We start from the raw sequence: 23,000 nt of genomic DNA on the forward strand, positions 1-23,000 counted from the left end.
CGGGGAAAGGCGCAGGAGGAGGAGCCGGGGAAAGGCTGCGAAGGCTGCGGGAAGGGGGGGTTCCAGCCCCTCTCCCGGAAAGTAGGGGTTGGGGTCTGCCCGCTGCTGGGGGTGCCCAGGGCAGCCCTGCCTGGGGAGCCGCCTCGTCAGAGGGAGCGGCGGGGTCCGGAAACCCCCATGGGAGAGGGGCAAGGCGCCGCTCGCAGGGGATACCCGCGTCTGCCGCAGCCAAGGGGGGTCCCAGTCCTGCGGTTGTGACACGAGCGGCCAAGAGCGATGTGAGGGGCGGGGGGATGTTCCCAGGACCCCCCCCCCCCGAGAGCAGAGCCGCAGCTCGGGCAGGGGCTGTGCCTGCAGTGGCGTCTCCGGCTCTGCTGCAGGGCTGCCCTGGCCGGGTCTGGCTGGGATTCCCGGCGGGAGGAAGGGCTGGAGGAAGCCCCCTCCTTGGCTGCGCTGGGAAGGGTGCCCGGGACGCGCAGAGGAGCGTGGAGCTGATGCTGTGGCAGTGGCGGCTCCGGAGCAGCCTTTGGGGCTCACGCCTGTGACCGCAAGGGGCTGCGGGCCTTGGCTTCCAGCCGGTGCCGGGGCTCCCGCTCCTGGCGCTGCGGAGGGGGCGATGCTTTCCCTCGGCAGCCTGGGAGATCCTCGCAGCCCCCGAAGCGCGGTGCTCGGCCCTGGCTCCCGCGCTCCTCCTCCCGTGCCCTGGGGGGAGCCCAGGCCGGTGTTGAGCAGCCCCCTCCTCAGCCCCGTGCTCCCTGCTCGGGGTGTTCATGCGCAGGTTGGAGCTGGTGCTGAGCCCCCAGCACTGCGGAGCTCCCCAGCGCCGGGGAGGATGGTGCTGGTGCTGGTTCTGGGAAGGAGCAGCGCCGGGGAGGATGCTCCAGTCCCTTCACCCTCGTTCAGCCTCTTGTTCGCCCTCTTCCCCCCCATCACCTCCAGTTTTTGCGGTACAAGGACAGTGTTTTCTGCAGGTGTGTTCCTGCCATTGCCTGTCACAGCCCTGGGAGCTGAGCCCCCCTCGCTGCTCCTGGGGGCTCTGCCCGGTTCCCCGCTCCGTGTCTCACGCATGGTTAACCTGGAGCCGTGTGCTCCTGGCACAGGCCAGGCAGAGATACCCTCACTGCTAATTAATCTAACACGCCTTTGCGCTGCAGAGCGAGGATGCTCTGGGGTGTTCCTGGAGCCGGTGCCGCAGGCAGCTTTGTTTGCAGGCAGCCTCGGGATCCCCGTGCCTCCGGATCCTTCCGTGCAGGGCAGGGATGTGGGAGAGGCCGCCCCAGGACACGTCCCTCTGCTTCCTGTGGGTGTTTTGCTATAGAATCCAGCAGGTTAACGTTTCCCTTGGCCCTTCACCTCCTCTCCCCTCCTGAACAGGAGCTGACCTGTGTCTGAGGAGTGGGGAGGGAAGGATGAACAATGGGGCACGGAATGCCTGCAAGAGCACTTCCAGTGCTTCCTCTTCCATGCGAGTTGCCAGCGAGGAGTCGGATCAGAGCTGTAAATCCCGGCTCCATCTCACCCTTAAGAACTCTCCCTTGCCCCCAGCAATATTCCTGAGCCATCTCCCGAGTGGTGGGGCCTGTCCTCGCACAGCCCAGGGTCTCCATCTGCTCCGCTGCTCTAAAAGCCTCCTGGATTAAGTGCGCTCAGCACTGCTGTGGGTAACGCTCTCCCTCACCCCTGCGCTTGCAGGGGACACTGGGCTGGCTGTCACCAGTGTCACCGAGGCAGAGCTGGTGCACTAAACGGCTTCCAGCCCAAAGCAGCGGTTTCTGGCTGCAGGGCGAGGTGTCAGGGTTGTGTGTGCTATTGATGGGCTTGTGCTGCTCATCTCCTTCATCTCCCTCCCACTGGAGCTGGCATTGCTGCGGCAGGGCTGCTGCTGTGTGTGTGGGGAGCCCTGGGGTGCTGTGCCCCAATCCTTGCAGGCATGGGGGGGGGGTCAGACCAGGGGTCTCTTTGCAGCCCTGGGGGTGATGAGCAGGTTTGTTTGCATCCACCTCTTGATGCAGACTTGGCTGCTCCGGCTCACCCACATCCCACTCTGCTGCGCCCACCTCGGGGAGTGAGAGGGCCCCGCTTCAATCACAGGGATGTTCCCAGCTCCCACCAGGAATAACAAAAAGGAAAAAGCCTGTTAGTGTAATGTTTTATTGCCACTTAAATGGCAGCGCAGCACCAGCCCCCAGCTGATGTTCTGTCCCCTCTCTCCTGGGAGCATGGTTTTGTGTTGGTACCTGGGGTGGCCCTGAGTTGGGGAGGGGAATCTCTTGGTTGCCCCATTGTCTCCAGCACCCATTCTGTGTCCTCTGGCATCGCGCCCCTGTTTGACTCCTGCTTTGCGTTGCTCCTCATCCTCCCTCAGCAGCCCATCTGCACCCAACTGCCCGCAGGAGGCTGATGGGCCCTGGGTCATGCCCCTGGTGCCGCTCAGTGACCTGCCCTAAACTAGTCTGGATCTGTCATTTTACCTCTTGCTCCTGGAGGATTCCTGCTGGTGACTGTCCCCTGCCTCGGGTGCACAGCGCCTGTGAATCTGCCCCTGCCTGCGGCTGGCAGCAGAGGACAACACACCAGGTCCCCAGACCTGCAGCTTGCCTGGAAGCGTCCTCCCGCCCTCGCTGCGTTGTGATGGCTGTGGCTTGAGGCACCCTGGAAAGGACCTGGGGCAATGGCAGGAGCAAATCCTCCTGAGGAAAAGAGGCTTTATGAGTGTGGCAGGCACTGGCTGAAGGAGAGGGGCGTCGGGGTGGCTGTTCCCTGCAGCTGGAGATGCAGGAGGTCAGGGATGCTGCTGGCAGAGGCTGCAGCAGGCTGCTGATGCTGCTTGGGAGGATGCAGCACAAGCAGCCATGGGGACCTGGCCAGCCCCCAGGGGCTGACACTCGCTGGCAATGAGCACAGGCTCTGCTGTTTAACGCCAACTGTCCCCCTGCGGGCACCGTGTCCTTGCTCTTAGAGGAAGGAATGGCGGTGTTGGTGTCATCAAGGGCTGTGTGGTGCCCAAGGCAGCAGTGTTGAACTAGCCCCGCACAGCTGCAGTGGGATGGGAATTGCTTCTGGCTGGTTTTAAGGAGGAAATAATGGCTTTCCTACTTGTGCCTTTATGCTGAAAGCAGTCTGTCTGGCAAGCCTGTCCTGCAGTGGGTGTGTAACAAGTGGGAACGTTCCTTAGGAACAGAGTGAGCAGCCGCTGCTGCCACGTCCCTTGCACGGGTGGCCTCCAGCCATGCACCCACCGAGCCAAGTGCCCCGGGGTCACCCCTGCGCTCAGATCTGCCCTTGGGAGCGATGATGCCTTCCAGGAATTGCTGCTGGAGCCCCGGGATAAGCCCCCAGCGCAGTTCCTGCCTGCGGGGAGGGAGCTGCACATCCCGGGGTTGGCAGCAGTGCCACAGCCTGTGGGGTGATGGGCACCGGGCACTGTGGGTGTCATTGTCCCACTGCCACCAGCCTGGTGAGACACCCCGGGGGAGAGGAGCGTCCAGGCTGTGTCTTGGCCGGGGGGGGAATAATCAATGTGCGTGTTGGTGTTGCATAAAGCAGGGAGGGATGCGGGATGCTGCTGCAGGAGATGGAGGGAGCCTGGCAGGGACGGCTGAGGCTCAGGGAGTGCCTGAGCAGGATCCAAGGGCAGAAATCCTGCTTCACGCAGGCAAAGCCATGCTCTGCAAGATGGGCTCCCGAGCAGCGGCTGACACATCAGAGAGCCCAGCGTCTTTCTTCACTCTTTATTGTGTAAAAATAAAGTCAACAATTCATGTCATCTCGGCAGTAAAATGGCAAAAGCATGAGTCTCAGTAGAAACAGTGCATTTCAGAACGGCTGCTGCGGGCTGGAGGTGTCTGTCATAACCCACTCAAAACCCAACGGGGACAGAGAGCACGGAATAGGAGAATGTACAGCTTTGGTTAGCAGAATAATGACAAATCAAGAGACATTTATCCTCTCCCCTACTATACACTATGTACACGGCGTTGACATCGCACCCTTTCCTTGTCGTTTTGGCAGGTCCAGCGCACGCGGGTCTGCGGCCGGAACCTTTGCAGTGCTTTGTTCTTCTCAGCACGTTGCGCTCGCTGCGCTGCCGGCGCGAACAGGTTCTGAGGAGGAACTGAAATGAACTCACGATGGTTTTCTTCCGTTTGTCTTGGTTTGGATTTAAAAAGAGCACAGTTGAAAACGCGCTGCCCTGAGCCACAGTTGGTCGAAGGTCTCTCGATGTGGGGGGTGTCGCTGCTCGTCAGCTGGGGCCTGGGGCTGGCCCAGCTCTGTGCTCCTGCCCGGGGGGGGGACCTTGGCCTTGCCCGGCTCCGTGCGGCCCCTCGGCATCTCCCTGCTGCGTCTCTGGAGTGGGAGCCCTGTGGGAATTCTCGGCCTCATCCTCCACTGTCACCCAGGGCAGCGCTCGGGGGGGCAGGGGGGGATTTCTGCGATCTGGAGTACAAACCGGGAGTTTAGAAAAGGAAACCATACAAAATGCTTCTGGTATTTCAAAATAGGCTTCTTTATCTCTTGTTTTGCGTGTCCTGCAGAATCTCAAGGTGCTGCTTCCTCAGGGAGCTGCTTCCTTCCGGAATATTTTTTTTATCTTCATAAAAATACCCTTTTTTTTTTTAATTCTTGGTAATAAACTTCCCTTTACAGTAAGAGAAACAACATCGTGTTTATCAAAAGCAGAAAGGCTTCAGACATCTCAGTGGGAGCCAGACTCGAGGGCAGGGTGAAGGCTCTTTGTCACCAGCTACGGCACGAGGAGGCCTCGGGGGGCTGCAGGCTGTGGGGCCGGGGGGGGGATGTACCTGAGTGCAGCAGGTCAGGGAGCGGGGGTCCCACCGGTGGGTCCCGTCCCGGTGCCCACCGCAGCCCGGGCTATGGCTGTGGTGCTGGGAGAAGGGGACAGCGGGGCTCACACCCCGGTGTCCCTTGGGGGGGGGGGGGTCATCCCATCCTTGGCTGCTGCTGCGCTCCCTGGAGGGAGCACAACCAAGCGGGGGGGGGTGGGGGGTGTTGGAACCGGGCTCCGGGGGCACCACCCTGCTGGGGGGCTCCAGGTTGGAGGGAGAGGAGCCCCGTGGGGGGGTCACAGCCTTTGGAGGCGCCGGTGCCCGGGGAAGGGGGGGTCCTGGTGCAGGGGGGAGGCAGCAAAGCAGGAACCAGGCCCGGGGGGGCAGCGGGGGGGGGCGCAGCCGCGCCAGGCCAAGGCACGCAGGCATTGAAGGACGTTGGCAAGACAGAAACCGGGGGGTCATGGGGCTGGGGGAGCGGGCGCCCCGCTGCCAGGGCACCCCCGCTCCCGGGGATGGGGCGGGCGGCTTCGTTCTCGGGTGGTTTAGCGCGAACAAAGGAGGAGAAACCCAACCAAACAAAACCCAAAGGAAGAGAAGAACCCGATGAGGAGGCTTCTCCCGTCCGTGGCTCTAGTTGAGCTGGCGACAGGCCTCAAAAGTCCACTTGGTGGCCCCGCCGTAGATGTCGATGTTGGCCTCGGCCCATGCGATGACATTGCCCGCCTGCGCCTTGGTGCTGCAGGTGGCCAGGCTGTAGACCTCCCCCGGGCTCAGCTTCCTGTCCCACACGTTGAAGTGGGCCAGCTCCCCCACGAAGGCCTGCGTGGCATCGAACCCGCCGCCCAGTGTGTCCTGCAAGGACCCACCGCCGTTGGGGACATCACCCGGCAGCACCCAGCGCCCCGTCCATCCCCTCGGGTGCACCCAGCGGAGCAGGGGCACCCCCCCCCCCAACCCCTTACCTGCTCCTGGCCCAGCACCAGGACCCCCTGGGGTTTGATGGGGTGGTAGGGCGCCAGGTTCTCGCCGCTGCCGGTCTGCGTGCCGTCCTGGTAGGCTTCCCACACGCCGTCCCGCGTGGTCCAGGTGACACAGATGTGGTGCCACTTGCCGTCGTTGATGACAAAGGGCAGTTTGGCCACCTGCGGGCGGTGGGTCAGGGTGGTGTGCATGGGGATCCCCAGTGCTGCCCCCAACACCGGTCCCCCCACACCTGTCACCCTCCCCAGGGCTGTACCTTGTCGTTGATGAGGATCTCCATGGGGTTGTTGCCCCACTCAATGAGCACCAGCTCGTTTGCCTGCCCGGGCACGGCGTAGGAGAAAGGGGTGCCCATGCCGGGGGAAGCGGTGGACTTTATCCACATGCAGACGCTGAAGGCATACATCTCAGGCAGGCTCTTCTTCACCTTGGCATACATGTAGTTGGTGCGCAGCGGGAAGGTGAGCTGGAACCTGTCCGGGGGACGGTTGTCCTTCTGACCTGCGGGGAGGGAGGCACAGTGGGCTCTGGCTGGACTCCCTCTGTGCCCGCTTTGGGGGTGTCCTACTCCCTCCCTAACCCCTCTCTCCGTTATGCAATGGCCTTGAGATGGCACCGGGGAGCAAATCCCTCAGGCGCTGCTCGGCTCCCTAATCCCCAGCACTGGACAGAGCCCGGAGCATCCCTGGCTCCTGCTGTGGAGCCCGTGGGAATCATCTGTCTGGAGCTGGGGGAAAGTGACCGCTCCGGGGGGGGGGGGGATAACGGGATGGGCTAGCTCAGCATCCCACCCGGCAGCGCTTGGGACCAGGGGGGCTCTGGGACCGGGGTGGGCTCCGGAGCAGCGGGTACCTTTCTCCAGGTCGCTGATGCGCTGGTGCAGCGAGGTGAGGGTGCTCTCGATCTTGCCGCGCTCCTCGGACTCGTTCCGGGGGTTGAACTTGCCCTCCTCCAGGCTGTTCACCCGGGACAGAACCTGCTTCTCCAGGTCGTCGATTTTGTTCTGCAGGATGTCCTTCAGGTTGTTGGTCTGGCTGGAGGAGTTCATCCTGCTGAACTGCTGCGAGGGGCGAGCACAGGAGACGGCTGTTACTGCCCGGCCCGGCTCTCCCGGCCCCCGCTGCCGCTCTCGGCTCTTGGTGCCCAACTCCGCTCCCGGTGCTCGGCTCCGCTCCCTGTGCCCAGCTTCCCCGGTGCCGCTCCCGGCTCTTGGTGCCCGACTCAGCTCCCGGTGCTCAGTGAGACACCCGGTGCCAGGCTCTCTGGGGCGGCTACGCTCCGACCTGCGGCTCCCGGCTCGCTCCCGGTGCACGGATCCGCTCCAGCCGGCGGCTCCCTGCGCCCGGTGCGGCTCCCGATGCCTGGCTATCCCGGTGACTGGCTATCCCGGTACCCCGCTATACCGGTGCCCGGCTATCCCGGTGCCTGGCTTTGCCGGTGACTGGCTATCCCGGTGCCCGGCTTTCCCGGTGCCCGGCTATCCCGGTGCCTGGCTTTGCCGGTGCCCGGCTATTCCGGTGCCCGGCTATTCAGGTGCCCGGCTATTCCGGTGCCCAGTGTGGCTACCAGTGCCCGGCTCCGCTCCAACCGGCGCCTCCCGGTTCCGCTCGCGGTGCCCGGTGCGGCGCTCGGTTCCCGGCTCCTCCGGTGCCCGGTGCGGCTCCCGCTGCGGAGCGCGTACCTCCAGGTTCTCCAGCCTGGTCTTGAGGGACTGCAGCGTCTGTCCCAGCTGACTGAGGGTCTCGGCCGCGGGTGTCCGTGACAGGTCGCCCATGGTGTTTTTGGAGACCGACGGTTTCCTGCCCTTGCCGTCGCCGGGCGGCGGCTCCACCGCGCTCTGGCTCTCGCACCGGCCCAGCTTGGCCGTGAGCTCTCGGATCGTCTCCTTTTGGTTCATGATGGTCTCCTTCTGCTGCAGCACGGTCTCCCGCAGCTGCAGCACCGTGCTCTTCAGCTCCTCGGCCGAGCCGGTGCCCAGCGCGGCGGCAGCGCACATGTCCCCGTCCAGCGGCACCGAGGTGCAGACGAAGCGGGTCTGGCCGAAGCCCTGCCCGCGGCCGGGCGGCGGGAGCGGGAGCAGCAGCGGCAGCAGCAGCGGGAGCAGGAGCAGCCCCGCGGCCATGGCTCCGCTCCGCCGGGCCCGCTGCGGCACCGGGCCCCGCTCTTATAGCGCCCGGGCGGGGCCGCGCCGTGACGAAGCGAGGCGTGAAGCCCGGCGGGGGAGGAGGGAGAGGACCGGGAGGGAAAGTGCGTGTGTGAGTGCGTGTGAGCGGGGAAGCGCATGGGAGCGTGCATGTGCATGTGCATGCACGGAGCGTGTGTGCATGGGAGTGAGCGCGGGCGAGTGTGCATGGGAGCGTGCATGCGTGGGGGTGTGTGTGTGCAGTGTGTGTGTGCATGGGAGCGTGCATGCGTGGGGGTGTGTGTGCAATGCGTGTGTGCATGGGAGTGAGCGCGGGCGAGTGTGCATGGGAGCGTGCATGCGTGGGTGTGGGTGTGTGTGGTGTGTGTGTGAGCGCGGGTGCATGGGTGTGCATGCGGGGGGGGTGTGTGTGTGCAGTGTGGGTGTGCATGGGAGCGTGCATGCGTGGGTGTGGGTGTGTGTGCAATGCGTGTGTGCATGGGAGCATGCATGCGGGGTGTGTGTGTGTGCAGTGCGTGTGTGCATGGGAGCGTGCATGCGGGGGGCGTGTGTGTGTGCAGTGCGTGTGTGCATGGGAGCGTGCATGCGTGGGTGTGGGTGTGTGTGCAATGCGTGTGTGCATGGGAGCGTGCATGCGTGGGGGTGTGTGTGTGCAATGCGTGTGTGCATGGGAGCGTGCGTGCGTGGGGGTGTGTGTGCAATGCGTGTGTGCATGGGAGTGAGCGCGGGCGAGTGTGCATGGGAGCGTGCATGCATGGGGGTGTGTGTGTGCAGTGCATGTGTGCATGGGAGTGTGCATGCGGGGGGTGTGTGTGTGCAGTGTGTGTGCATGGGAGCGTGCATGCGGGGGTGTGTGTATGTGTGTGCAGTGCGTGTGTGCATGGGAGCGTGCATGCGGGGGGCGTGTGTGTGTGCATGTGCGTGTGTGTGTGTGTGTGTGTGGTGTGTGGTGTGTGTGTGTGCAGTGCGTGTGTGCATGGGAGCGTGCATGCATGGGGGGTGTGTGTGTGTGCAGTGCGTGTGTGCATGGGTGTGTGCATGTGTGTGTGTGTGTGTGTGTGTGCGTGGGGGTGTGTGTGTGCATGTGTGGGAGTGTGCATGCGTGGGGGGTGCATGTGTGTGTGCAGTGCGTGTGTGCATGGGTGCGTGCATGCGGGGGGGGGTGTGTGTGTGCAATGCGTGTGTACATGGGAGCGTGCATGCGGGGTGTGTGTGTGCAGTGCGTGTGTGCATGGGAGCGTGCATGCGTGGGGGGGATGTGCAGTGCGTGTGTGCAGTGCGTGCATGGGGGGGGGTGTGCATGGCAGCGTGCACGAGTGCGCGTGCATGCATGGGGTGCGTGTGTGTGGGTCTGTGTGCATGTATGGGTGTGTGTGCGCGCACGGGTGTGTGCGGGGCCATGGGAGGTCGCGAGTGCAGCGCGGAGCAGAGATGGTGCTGTGGAGACTGGGTGCATGCGGGTGTCATGTGCAGGGGTGCACGAAGGGGGTGCTGCAGTGTGCGGGTCTGGGGGTGCTGGTTGCAGTCCCGGAGCGCTCAGTGCTGCTGTCCCCACTGGGCACCCCTGGTCCTCTCCCGTCCCCCAGCAGGGCAGCCCCACGGCAGGACCCCTCGGGGCTCCATGGGGTGAGCACGGGTGGGCAGCCAGGACCCGGGTCACTGTGTGTCCCAGGGGTGAGGTGTTGGTGCCCAGGTCTGCGGTGGGCACCAGAGAGTGACCACTGCTTTGCTTTCTTTTTAATGAGACAAAGCCAATCTCTGGTAGTATTTGGATCTGTTCTTGGTGGGAATCATTCACGGCCACCAGCACTGCGGCTTTTCCTGTCTTCACTTCAGCCAAGGCCAATTCCAAGGCCAGTTCCACTTCAGTCCTGGAGAAGTGAGTGCGTAGCTTCTCCCTGTGTCTGTGCCTTGCAGCCTTCAATTGGCCAAGGCACCTGAGCACAAGTGAGACCTCCCTGCCCCTGCAGTCCTGCTCCTTGAGGAGAGTCTGCCTGTGGTTTTGTCCTTGTCTTCTCATCGCGTTAGGAAGTGCTCAATCTCTGGGATGTTTAGCCAGCAGACTGCCTGGTAAACATGGGAACTGGCTCCTCTCAGCTCGCTGCCTGCTCTACCCGACCTGCACGGCAGCAGTCCACGTGGCCAAAGTATTTACACAATGCCAAGTTATCCTGTGAAATAGGAAGACATTAATTTTGGCTAGTGAAGTGGGTCAGTAAGATTCAAATGCTTCTGGTCTGTGGGTCCGCAGAAGATGTAGTACTACTGCTTCGAGGTCCTTCCCCCTTTCTCCTGTCAAAGCTGGGGCTCTGTGACTCTGTCAGATGCATTTTCAGGTGTGGGAGTTCCTCCAGCCCCAGGAGGTTGATGCACCCTGCCTTGGCATTGAGTGTCTCCTCCTCAGCGGCACTTCGCTGCTGTTGGGAAGCCGCTTTCCTCATCATCAGTGCTCTGCAGGTTATGGTTAAAGCAGCGCTTCATGGCCAAACCCTGAGGCGTGAGGTTGTCCTCTGCACAGCAGACAGGACACAGGGGTGACAACCCCCAGTTCTCCACCATGGCTGGGAATAGCCGCTGATGCCCAGGCTGGGGAGACAGCGCAGCCCTGGAACAGGAGTGGCTAAGGATTACAGAGCGTGCCAGAGCCTTGGCACCTCTGTGGCTCCTCCGCTGGGACTCTGTGGTGCTTCCGCTGCTCTCCTCCATCAGACCCATCCCAGTGCTCATGGAGACTACAGAGACTTGGTGTTTGGAGCCTTGCCAAGGTTTCTGGTTCCTAGTGCTGAGCCTCACATAGCAGCCCTGAGAGGAGCTCATCTCTGTGCTCTGTGCCCCACGGCAGGAGGCCCTGGCTGAACACCTGCATTTCACGCCTTTGGCTTCATTGCCCTGGGTACTTTCCCTGCTGCTTGCGCTCTGTGCCGTGCAGCATCCCAGTACAGCAGGAACGGAGCAGAGAGGAGCTGAGGAGGGGGCAGGCAGGGTGTGTTTTACCGGGCAGAGCAGTCTCCCTCTGTGCTGGGTTGGGTTTGGGGTTGGCTTGGGTTGGTTTTGAAAGGGGATGCGATGGCAGAGGCTGGGGACTGCAGGGCTGATTCCTCTGCCACAGCCAGGGACACAAACCACAAATAATGTTACTGCAGGCGACAGCTCCAGCAGCGAGAGCCAGCCCGAGGCGCTGAGTCTGTGCCTGCTGCTGGGAACATCTGCATGGGACTGACAGAGCTGCTCCTGTCACAGAACCGATGTCACTGGGAATCTTCTGTCACCCGCCAAACATCAGACTGAGATGGGGCCGAGGTGACAAGTGCAATAAAATAAACACTCAGATGCTACGGTGATGGGCACCGCATGGACACCTGGACAGGGAGAAACAAGAGAGCTGCACCCCAGCAGATAAGCAGAATCCCCTCTGCGCCTCCTAATGCAAAGAAAGAGCTGGAAAATATGATCAAGATTTCAGCTTTCCCAGAACCACTGAATCATGCAGGAGGACCCGTTATTGCTTTTGCAGATTTAGGAGCTGCACGGCCATAATGGAATAATGGAGCCCCAATGAGGTTTAACTCTTCCTGTGCCTCTCCCGGGGCACGCTCCAAAGCTGGCTGAGTTACGGCTCAGTAGTGGAAAGCACTGAGCACAGCTATGAGGGACCCTTGGGGGTGATTCACTTCTGACCAGGAGCCAGCAGGCACATTTGTGTCTGTGACAGCCGGGTACGGCTTTGGGCAGGTCGGGTGCTCCCTTGGGACCTGCTCCCTGCTGCTAGGGCAGCGGCGAGGCGTGTGGATGATGGATCTGCTCAGCGCCAGCCTTCCAGTGGGAACAGCAGTTACAAACGCATAAAGGACAGGGTTTTTTCTAGTGGACAAATCTCTTTAATCCTGGGAGCTGGAGCTCAAGGGAGCAGGGAGTGGAAGCTTTCTCTCCTATTTGTGCAGCCTGCTGTACATAAAGCATCTCCTGTAGGGTAATGCTGATTCCGCAGTTAAGTCTCTTCTGTGGAGTGGGAACAATATGATCCATTATGGGATGGAGGCAGCTTTGTGATGGGAAACAGTAATGGGTAGACTTCACGGAGTGAGGAAGCCAGCTCCTGTTGTTTGTGCATCCAGCTGGTAGCTCTGAGGTTCCCCCAGGGATCATCCGCTCGAGTCCCTGGCTGCACAGCCCCATCCCAACATGCTCGGGCAGGACATGGCAGGGCTCTGAGGCTCTTTTGTCAGGGGTTTGATCCCAGGGGGGTGCAGCAGGGACAGGATCTCTGCCCGCACCCAGCCCCACCGTCCCTGTGGAGCACACAGGGAGGGAGCAGGCTCCTCGCTGGAGCCCTTTGCCTTGCGCAGCCAGACGGGATGCGCGGGACCCGCACACGTGTCCGGGCTGCTCCGTGGTGGAGTTCGCAGAAGAGTGGATATGCAAAATGGGTGTCTTAACGCCTTCTGAAATCTACAGCTGTCATTAGAACAGCTTGAGCATGGTGTGTCGCTAGTACAAATACAGCCTGGGAGGTGGATTATTCCCTTCTGTACCAGACAAACGCTTTGGACCGGAGTTAGGAAATCTGCTGCATTTTGCTGCAGTCTTTCTTTGCAGATCTCTCCCTCTCTGGTTCTCTCCCTGCCTCTCTCCTTCTCGCTCACATTCCCCTTTTCTCCTTTCCTTTCTTTCATCATTCCCATCTCAAACATTGCTTTTCTCCTAAATTGCCTGACATTTACATCCAGTCAGAAGTAGTGTGTTCCTTGCACTAGTAGGTCTCCGTGATGCTACAGGGACACAGATCCTTTCATTACAAATAATTAATTTAGCTATATATTGCATAACATCCTAAAAAGCTTTCTAGGGCAATCTCATGCTAGCTGGATGCACAGTTCCTATCAATATTACATTACATTTGGGTACAACAGTTATGAAGTTTCATTAAAAATTTAATTTGTGGTTTAAAACTGCAGCGTTCCCTTAAAAGTGTAGCAGAGAAACCATTCTGGCTGCTCCAGGACTGATCCTGCATTAGCCAAAATTGCAGGGAGAGCTGCAGATGGGGCTCAGTTCCGCGCAGGATGCTCCCTGCACAGGAATCCAGTGGGCTGCACTGGGAGCTGGATGGAGCTCTGCCTCTTTGGGGTCAGGATGGACTCCTGCTACCATGAGATGCTTTTTTGGGTATAGAATTAAGGATTAATCAGTGTTTCTGGTTTGTGGCCACACAGGAGCACAAAAAAGTCCTTATCCCATTCTCCCTGCACCTCCCTCCAGGCACAAGCACCCATCTGGGGTTAGTTTATGTGGGAAGAAGAGGGTAACTTCTGAGGAGCACAGATGAGACCCGTGCAGTGCCCGGGGCTGTGGGACAGGGGCTGTACCCCAGGAGCCATGCACCCAGAGGAGAGGATGCTGCTGCCTCTGTGGAGATCACAGGCATCCTCCTCCACTGCCGATGCTGGTGCACATGGAAACCCCTCACTGCCAGTGAGGCTGCTCTGCAGCAGGGACGGGGAGGCGGGAGGAGGGAAAGGACCTGGGATCATGTTTTGTTAATGAAGGTTTGCTGTGACGCTGGAGCAGCGGGTTTGAATGGAGGCAGGTTTGGGTCATCGCACATCCGCCTCGCAGCTTCGGAATTGATTCGTGCAGCGACTTCCAGCCCTGCTGCACACGCACCCATCACAAGAAGCGGCAGCTTTCCCTCCCCGGCCATCCCCCGGGGCATCTCTCAGCTTCTCCAGGATTCACCCGCCGTAAGAGGAAGCAGGTCAACGGAGCCGGGTTCCTGCGCAGGACGAGGACCTCCCCATCCTGCCCACATGGTGGGACTGGACCCGCTGCTCCTGTCCCAGCCTGGCGCTGCCACAGGGAAGGTCCAGCCAGGAGCACAGAGCCTGGCCTCTCACCGAAGCACCCCCAAGGGACAAACTGTGACTCTATTTATCATAAACCCCACATTTGTCATTTTTATCCCTCTCCACCAAAGCAGGGGAGATTCGCAGCCGGAGCGGGGTGTTCCAGGAGCCAGCACTATCCTGGTGTTTGCTGTAGGACCCTCTAAAAGATCACTCCCCTCCCGCTGGAGAGGAGAATGTGGGGAGTGGGTTCCTAAATCCCTTAAGCTTCTTTGATAGCCTCAATATTTAGCCGTAATCCTGCTGGCGCCTCTGCACAGGCCAGCCCTGTGTCCCTGGGGCTCCGGGGCTTCTTCCCACCTTGCAGTGTTCCCTTTCCACAGGAGAAAAGGCAGGGCAGGATGAGGAGAGCTCAGAAGCAGGCGCGCTGCTGCTGCCCTAGTTTTCCCTGTGATTATTCCGTATTTCCCCAGCCTCTTGCTCTCTTTCTCTCTGCTCTGTTGTTTTCCTGCTTTGTGGTGGGTTGACCCTGGCTGGATGCTGGGTGCCCACCAGACCCGTCACTGCCCTCCGCAGCTGGACCGGGGAGGGAGAATACAACAGAAGGCTCAGGGCTGAGATAAGGACCATGATCACCCAGCGGTTACCACCATGGGCTAAACGGACTCAGCTTGGGCAATTAGTTTAATTTATTGCCAATCAAATCAGAGGAGGGTAATGAGAAGTAACACCAAACTTCTCCCTTCTTCTCAGGCTCAGCTTCACTCCCGGTTTTCTCTGCTTCCCCCCCCCCCCCCAGCAGGGAAGTGTAATGGAAAATGGGATTTGTGGTCAGTTCATCATATGCTGTCCTGCTACTCCTTCCTCCTCACACTCCATTGGATAAGCTTCTAGCAGCTTCTCACAGAAGCCACCCCTGCAGCCCCCACTACCAAAACCTCGTTGTGCAAACCCAGTACATGTGTGTGGAGGCTGGGCATGCCCTTGGGATGGAGTTGAAGGGAGGACGGATGTACAGCAGGACAAGCCTGGAGGGAGTTCCAAGCCTGTATAAGGCTAGTCTGGGTCAAGCAGGTACGTGTGTGAGCACAGCTATAGATGCAAATTCAGGGCTGGGAGCTGGGAACTCTCTGTTGGCACCCACTTCCAAACAGGGAGAAGCTGGAGCAGAGGCAGTGGGGTCTCAGAGAGGCAGAGCTCCCCTGGGGGGGGATGCTTGCTCCTCGGTGCTGGGTGAGAGGTCTGACTCTCTGTGCCAAAGTCAATTTGTGTTTGTGCTCATGATGGTTCTGAGTTAAAACACAGCGAGGTTTTAAAGAGAGGAGAGAAAAAAATGCTGTAAAGCAATAGGAATTCATTGCGTTTGCCTGCTGTGAGGGCTGACCCTTACCTGAAGTGGAGCTTTTAGTGGGGAAAAGGGGCTCTTAGGACATTGAAGGTTCTTTGCTGGCAAGGATGCCATTAGGGCTGGATATGTTATTGATTCCTGTTCAAGATCTGCAGAGATAGTAAGTGTAACTGGAATGGCAGTGAAGCTGCTTCCAGGCAGTAAGTGAAGCTGGAGACATCTTGGCTGGTATGTGGAGCTGGCACTTCTGGAGCTGAGGATGCTCGGAATGGCAGGAGCCCAGGGAGGGCCTTCTGAGCTGGTGTGACCCAAGGCAGGCATGGTGGTGGGCACCCCAAAACACTGTATGGTGGAAGAGGTGCTTGCAAAACCCTGGGCTGCTCCACATCTGGAGTGGTGCATGTTTGTTTTGTTATTTGTTATGGTGTTTTGCAGCTCTAGAACTGCAGTGCCACCCAAGCCTGAGAGCATCAGCGCTGCTTTACCTGTGCACGACAGCAATGTCCTCAGCACGTGGCCTGCGGGGCTGCTTGCCTGGTGCTGTTACTTCTTTGAGCTTTTCTGCAGGGGAAATACAAAACACATGAAACCATGGACCAGGATATGCTGGCTATGCTGCAGTGCTTCCAAGGACAGAGACTCTTGGCATGGTCTTTGGAAGTGGAGTGAGCTGCTCATTCTTGCCACATCCTAACTGTTCAATCAGCAGTTTAATGGGAAGTCGTTAGTGTACTATAAATTCTCACTTTATATATATGTAGTGCTTATTTTACCATGTAGAAAAGCATTTACTTTCCAGCTGTATAGATGCTCCCCAGTGTAACCGGCAGAAAGAGGAGTCCGCGTATATGCTCATCTCACTTCCATTAATTGTAATAAGCCTAGTCACGTTATTTCTTAGAAACCTGCTGAATTTCAGCAGCTAATACATCAGCCATGAAGCCCACCAAGACTTAGAAAATAGGTGTTGATCACTGTGTCACTCTGTATCAGGAATCTGAGTATGAAACATCCTAGGCATAAGGAAGAATCTCTGACTGATGTATTTCATGGGAGTGGTAAAAAGAGGCCTAGAGAAACGTGCTGATCCTGTGGGTGATCACATTCCTCAGGGGTAGGAAGAGATCTTAGGGTTTCTCCATCTCAAGCAATGTTAGTGGTTAACGCTACATGGGCCAAGCCAGGCTGTATTTTTCCATTCAGGGTTTCTTTTGGTCGGAGCCAAGTCTCTTGGTTGTTACCTCTTTTACCACACATCATAAAACCAACGCGAGTGGTTCTGATTCCGGAGCAGTCTCTGCATTGCTGCGCAGGCGTTTCCAAAGGCTGCTCCGGGAAATAGCTTTCATATTCCCAAGCCCCAGAGAAGACAGTGTGAGAACTTCCTGTGGAATGATGAATTATTTCTTACCAGCCAGCTCGGCTCCGGGTGCAGGGAATGCCAGGTCCTGCCTGCCCCCCGTGGGGAGGTGTGCTTGGCAAGGTGACCGCAAACAGATACACCAGGAAACAGGACGTTTGCTCTGAGTGCTTGTGACAGGCTCAGCAGAGGCTGCAGAGTTCACCAGCCTCTCTTTCTGGTGTGTCGGGGTGCTTTTGCCACCAGGTCAGAGCTGATGCTGATCTGTAACAGCTACAGCTTTTAAGGAAACGTTTCTGCTCTTAACAATGTGAAGCCCAGTGAGTATCTGCTGAGGTGACATCTATCATGCGTTTTTAAACACACATAGCCTGATAACCTAGCAAATTATCCAGATTGTGAAGAGACAGAGGGAGATAACGATAACAAATGAGCTTACGTTCGTGTAACGCCTTTCATGGAGATGGATAGCGAAGTGGTTTGAGAACTCTATTAACGGCTTCCACAAACCATCTAATCTATTGTATCCCCAAACGTATTAAGCAGCTTCACTCGGGCTCTAGGAGAAAAACATCTCCATTAAGGAGCCAGTTTTTGTCAGGCTTTGAAGCAGTCATTGGAGTCTCCCCTGTGCGAGCAGGAGCACAGAAATCTTTACATTTGTTGGTGAGCTGAAGCCACCTTTGGGGTGAAATGCGACTGTTGCTTCGCAGCCTAAATTACTTCTAACTACTGCATTGCATCCAAGGATGTCAAATATCCTCATTAACTGAACTCCGCAGCAACTGATTCATCCAGAAACTTGCCCTTTTCTAGTTCAATGGAGGCAAAGAGGAAAGATAGAATTCCCAATTTTTCTGCTTCAGACCACTTAGTTCTTTCTCTCCTTTTCCTTGATGAAAAATTTCTCACCCTAAAAGGGCAAGGAGAAATTTTTGACCTAGATTCGCCTTAAAAAGAGGAGAAGAATCCCCGTCATATTCCTAACAGAGTGCTCCTGACTCAGACACAGCTTTGCACCCATTTGATGTCTCCCATCATTTTAAGGTGCTCTGAGTGTGTTCATAACAGCACATCGCATCAGCATCAGGGGCCAGGGGCTCTTGAGAACAAGTGCTCTGGCCATGACCATCAGCCCTCTCTAACTTCCATCTAGGATCCCAGACTAAAGTGGCTGCTGGTTTCCTCTGTGTCAGCTGCAGAGTGCTCAAAGGCAGACAGCAAAGGATTTTCAGAGGACCCCGGTGTCCTTCCTGCAGGGCAGAGAGGCGGCTGCTCTGCAGCACGTGTGGGGTGGCATAGCCTGGCCCTGCCTTGAGCAGGGTGGCGTGGCTGCACCCGTACCCATGTGTCTGGAAGCAAGATGAGTTGGAACAAGACTCAGCAGCCCTGTGGTGGTGCTCTCTGCTTCAGGGCTGAGCCATCTTCTTGTCCTCGGTCTTCTCTTGCCTGGGCAGGGGAAGGCCCCAGACTTTCTGCTCCTGGCAGGCACCGCGCTGGTCCCTGTGCTGTACGTGCACTGCCTGGAAAGCAGAAGTTGCAGCAGCAGTTACTCACGGTGTCTGTACTCCAGCGCTGCTGGCAGGCGGGGGCTCTGCTAAGCCCCATCTGATGGGTTTAATGCTCCAACTGCTGCTTCCCAGCAGCACTGCAGCAGTGCCCGTATGAGAGCATGCTTCCCTGGCCGTGTGTGTTTAAAGGAAGCGAGTTAGGGAGCGCATGGCAGTGCCAGCAATAGACTTGTCAGTCCTCTTTCTCGCAGAGGGAGGTCTCTGGGATTCTTTTACAAGATGGGGAGTCAATTTTATGAACCATGTTTTGAAGTGTGTTGGATCTGGCACCTAACATCAACCACCCCCTTCTCACCTGCCTCGCCACCCCTTCCTCCCCAGGCACCAATTCCCATTTCCAGCCTCAAGGCTCCCATTCACATTTACTGTAAGGAGGGAGTCTCTGTGCTGTATGTGCATAAATAATAGAACTGAAATCATACGCAGTTAAAAATAGATATTCTTCCTAATAAATATTTTACCTACCGTCTTTAGGATATAAAGCTCCCCTGACTTAGGTGTTAAAACAAACCTTGTTGTTAGCCTCTAAATGCTTAAAACAACCCCTGCCATGGCTGTACAAACAGTGCTTGGCTCGGAGGCTGTGTGTGGGGAAGGTGTGTGCTATGTATGTACACATAAAGGCAAACACCTACTCTTAAAGCCTTAGAAAGAGTAGCCCCCGGCTAAGGGCACAGACCTTTGCATCAGACCTTGACTCATTTGATGACCCGTGAATGTGACTAAAGAAAATGAAAGATAAAATCTCTCTCGATATTTATGAGTAACCATGTGGTGCATTCTCCATTCCCTATCTTCCCGTCTTCCTGCCCGGGACTGGAATCAGAATTAGCTGGCTGAATGAGGCAAAACAAAGACACCGACAGACGCTGAGATAGGAGGATTTTTCATTAAAAAGAGTGACAGGTGGAAGGATCTCTCCAAGTGTGTTTCTGGAAGATAATCCCGCTGCGTTTTGGCTTTTAGGACATCGCTCAGTGCCTTACCTGACACGGTGTTTCCATTCCCTGGATTCCATAGGAACAAGGGTTCTCCAACGCCTCTTTAGTCACGGACAGACGTGCTAAACCAGGGCTCAGATTTATCAAAGGTAAAACTAGGACCGGAACCCAGGAGCTGAAACAGTGAGCTCCCACCAAGGAGTAGGTGAAGTTCTGCTGTGGGCATGGGCTGCAGAGCCAGCCAGGCAGTAAGTGCCATGAAGAACTCCAAGGGGGAGTTTTGGCCTGCGGGCAGGCAGATGTGGGAGGGCAATAAATAAACACAGACTAGCTAGAGCACCTCCAAAGGGAGCTCCCGGCGCTTGCGACGAGGGCTTCCTTGGTGTGGGGATGTGAGGGAGCAGACATTAAGCATTTGGCTGCGGGGCTGCTGTCGTATTTTCAGAGCGCTAAAGCATAGCTGGCTTTGCAGGCTGAATAGAGTCGTGTTTTCCTCGTTAGGCAGGCAGAGCACTAGTCAATACCCAAGCAGGTTCAGGACACAGCTCACTTCACCCTGTGTTTCATCAGATGAATTACACTGCTAAGCTCCATTGCCTGACTAGTCGAGATCTTTATCAGCAGTAACAGCCCAGGAGCCTTGCTTGGGCGCAGACACCCACCCAGCCAGTGCCTAAAATCACACAACACATGCAGTGGCCTAGCAAACATAGTCTAGATGAAACCACAGCAATTTGGGTGCCTGATGTGAGTTATCGAGGACCCACTGTCAGCGTGGAAGGAGCAGGAGTCATAGAGATCATCTGGGGCTGGGAGCTGCATTGGTTAACTGCTGCTGCTGCCTTGAGTGTGGCATTAGGAAGAGTAGTCATGAGGTTTTCAGACTGAAGCTGAGTGTGCCTAGAGCACATCACAAGATGGGATTGGAATTAGGAAAGCTTTGGACAAGCTGGGAAGAGCTAAAAAGGTTTAGTTTCACTTCCATATGGAGAAATAAGCTGTTCTCTGCCCACTGAGGGGAGGAAAGAAGTGCCTGCTTTAATTTTATGATGGAAATTAGCTGTCAAGGGCACATAGCCTGAAGAAATTATACAGTCTCCATCACTGGAGGTCTTAAGAGCCCGTGGTACTGTAGGATGTGAACTAAACATTGTGAATAAAAAAATCAGAACATTAATAAGGACCACACAGCCCAGAGGAGAAGCACATGCTTAGCGTAGATTCTGTACCCTGGTGGGCTGGGGCTGACCCTGAGCTGCTGCTGGTGAGAAGCATCTCACCTGAGTGAAAGCCGCTGAGTTTTCTGTGGCGTGAAGGAACCCTGGACCTGACACTGGGCTGTGGAGTGAAGTGGAAGAAGTCTCGGGAATGGCATCACTTTTAACAGCTGATTTTATGGTGATGTAAATGGAAGATTATTTACGTCTCTCTCTGGTTCCTGCCCTACAGACACCGAAAAAAGGTGAGCTGCTTTGATTAGAGCACAGAGCTGCGGAGGATCAGAGAGCGCCTGGCCACCACCCTGAAGATTTTCATGATCAGAGAGCAGGGCCAAGTGCTTGGCGGAGCTATTTTTGAGCAAATCAATTCCTTTTGATTCCCATCAAAACTTGCAAAATGAGGAATTCAGATGGAGACTGGTCCCACTGACCGGCAGCATGTGTCCTTTAGGAAGGGATATTTGGGAGGCTTGTTCAGAGATCTGATAAAGTGCAGATAATTTTTCTTTCATTTGGTATTTCCTGGCTCTGGACAGTTCGCAAATTCCCAATCACAGATTTGCTAAAACTAAATGTTATGCCCTTTTCATCGTGCATTAAAAAAAATAACATGTATTATGTAGCACTGAGGTGATTTCATCCCAGGCAGGTGTCAGAAGCTGTCACGAGAGCAGCCCCCCCCTTTGCTGAGGTTAGGGATGCTCTGCATACGCATGTGCTGATGCTGCCCTGCACCAGCCTGCTCCTGGCTGAGCTGCTGCCTGTGCTGGCACCGTTTCCTGCCTGCAGACTCTTATGGTGTTCTAGCACCTGTAGAAATGGCACAGCAGCCTTAGGAACGTCATAAGGAGCATGTGAGGTCCCCCTGCTTTTCAGCCAGCCAACCTTTCTTGTGTTCCTCACGGTTGAGAGAGGCTTCTGCAATGCCCTGAAACAGAACCCAAATCCTTGGAGGCAGCAAGGCCCCGTCCCCAATCACTGCACAGGGACTGGAGGAATATTTGTTGTGAAAACTGTGTGCACAGCCCCGTTACAGTGTGGGAACTGGCCCTGGGCTTTCTGCTGCAGAGGACAGGCCACACAGCCTGCAGTGCTGTCTGCCTGTGAGCACCCCTGTCCACAGGCATCCCCGTAACATATCCGCTTTTATTCTGCTGTGGAAAGTCATATACATCTTGGTCCAGCCCAGCTTGAGCATAAACAACTGCTAAACCAGCACTGTGCTGTTTTATCCTGCAAGTATAATGAACCTCTCGTGTGCAGGGACCTTCGAACAGCCTATACATCTATGGCAAGAATAATTGCAATGTGTCAGTTTAGCGTTGCTCTGCTCAGAGTCTGAGAAACTGGATTTTGGGAAGGGGGGGGTCCGTGGCAGCAGCATGCATCACCACATGCTGCCTTCAGTACAGAGAAGCTGGCAGCACAGGGAATCCTGGCCAGCAGTGGCAAGAAAGGATGCGATTAAACAGCCATGGTGGATCTGTAATGGGAACAGTGCTGTGGAGAGCTGCAGGTCTAGACTGAGCCCCTCTTGGGGAGTACACGTCTGTGACAATGGGAGCGCTGCAGCTCGGAGCTGGTGCAGTCAGAGCTGTGTGGGAAGTGTGCTGACAGCTCACTCTCACCGTCTGGTTCTCATCATGACAGCCAAGTCGTCGCTTCGGCTCTGCTCCTGCCACCTTCCCTGTCCCCTGTACGGCGGGATGGAGTGGGGATGCTGGCATGGATGCGATGCAAGCACTGGGAGCACCGAGAGCCTCAGGGGAGCAGGGCAGTGTGTGAGAAGCCCCTGAAACGACGGGGCAGGATGTGGGTGCACAGTGGATGGGGGAATGCACGGCCCTGAACGCCTGCATGACTGTGAAAGCACTTGGTCTGCACCCATACGCATGGGCATCGGGGCCCAGGGGCAGCTGTGCCCTTCAGAGGTACTTTGGTGGCTCCGAGGCTGCAGAGCAGCACATTCTGGCAGGGCAGACTCTGGCACATGCTCCCTAAAGCTGTTGGGAGCTGGGATTAGCGGCACCAGCACAAGGGTCCATCTGTGCAGCCGCGGAGCTGGATTAACTGCCCTGCAGCTCCAGTGCCTGCAGCTCTTTCAGGTGGTGTGTGGGGATTGCTGCTCCCATCCCGTGTAGGTGCCCTTGGTACCAGGGATTCGTTAAAGGTGAGCAGAAACACCACCGTAAGTGCTCTCTATGCCAGGGCAATTCATTTCCATAACAATCATGTAGCTATGATCAGCTATCAGCACAAAGCACTCGAAAAGCAATGAATCAGCTGTGCCAGGAAATCCGAGGAGCAAAAGCAAATGTTGGCCACCCCAGAGCCTCCCAGAAACATTAATTTCCAATCTATTGGAGAGCGAGGTCTTTGCATTTAAATATTCCATGAATGTAAACACACTGAAAATACCCCTGGAAATCAGTATGATTCTACAAATCAAATTCCACACGTGCTCTTTGAGTTGTAATTAGAAGTCATTTTTACACGTTTAAAGCCTTACAAATACAAATGCAGTTGGAACTGATTACTGCTAAGAGCAAACACCCTGAGGAGCTTCATTACGAGCAATATTTGATATTCATTAACCTTCGGTGTCTTTGGTAGCAATTCGTGAAACCCAGCATCTGTGTCTGCTCCCGGATGAGCACAGCCCAGGCGTGATCCTGCTGGAGTCCATCACCCGCTGCCGCCGCTCCCGGCCTCTTTTGCCCCAGTGCCAATGGCTGATGCAACCGAGACAAGGTCCGAGCCCCGGCGCTGTCGGACCGGTGCCGGTGCCATGCACGGTGTGTCC

General features: G+C 56.9%; 2 protein-coding genes across 2 annotated transcripts in view; both read right to left on the reverse strand.

The window, feature by feature from the left end:
• The window catches only part of SGSH (N-sulfoglucosamine sulfohydrolase), a 291,535-nt gene that overhangs the window by 75,517 nt on the left and 193,018 nt on the right, over window positions 1-23,000 (reverse strand). The window lies entirely within an intron of this gene.
• NPTX1 (neuronal pentraxin 1) lies at window positions 4,832-7,932 on the reverse strand. Its single transcript, XM_057414250.1, has 5 exons — window positions 7,453-7,932; window positions 6,624-6,831; window positions 6,028-6,272; window positions 5,753-5,932; window positions 4,832-5,642 (listed from the first exon to the last, which is right to left on the reverse strand). The coding sequence occupies exons 1-5, from the start codon at window positions 7,891-7,893 to the stop codon at window positions 5,421-5,423; spliced, it is 1,296 nt and encodes a 431-aa protein (XP_057270233.1). The 5' UTR covers window positions 7,894-7,932; the 3' UTR covers window positions 4,832-5,420.

The sequence above is a fragment of the Pezoporus wallicus genome, unplaced genomic scaffold (genome assembly GCF_028554395.1).
Source record: "Pezoporus wallicus isolate ANWC-B61680 ecotype Strahan unplaced genomic scaffold, APGP_CSIRO_Pwel_v1 contig_11546, whole genome shotgun sequence".
NCBI lineage: Eukaryota > Metazoa > Chordata > Aves > Psittaciformes > Psittacidae > Pezoporus > Pezoporus wallicus.

Bases quoted from the DNA above. Each gene is read 5' to 3' on its own strand.
- NPTX1 (XM_057414250.1), bottom strand. From the start codon at position 7,893: ATGGCCGCGGGGCTGCTCCTGCTCCCGCTGCTGCTGCCGCTGCTGCTC. The intron at 6,273-6,623 runs GTACCCGCTGCT...CCCTCCCCGCAG, and splicing joins CATCAGCGACCTGGAGAAAG to GTCAGAAGGACAACCGTCCC. The intron at 5,933-6,027 runs GTACAGCCCTGG...CACCGCCCGCAG, and splicing joins AGATCCTCATCAACGACAAG to GTGGCCAAACTGCCCTTTGT.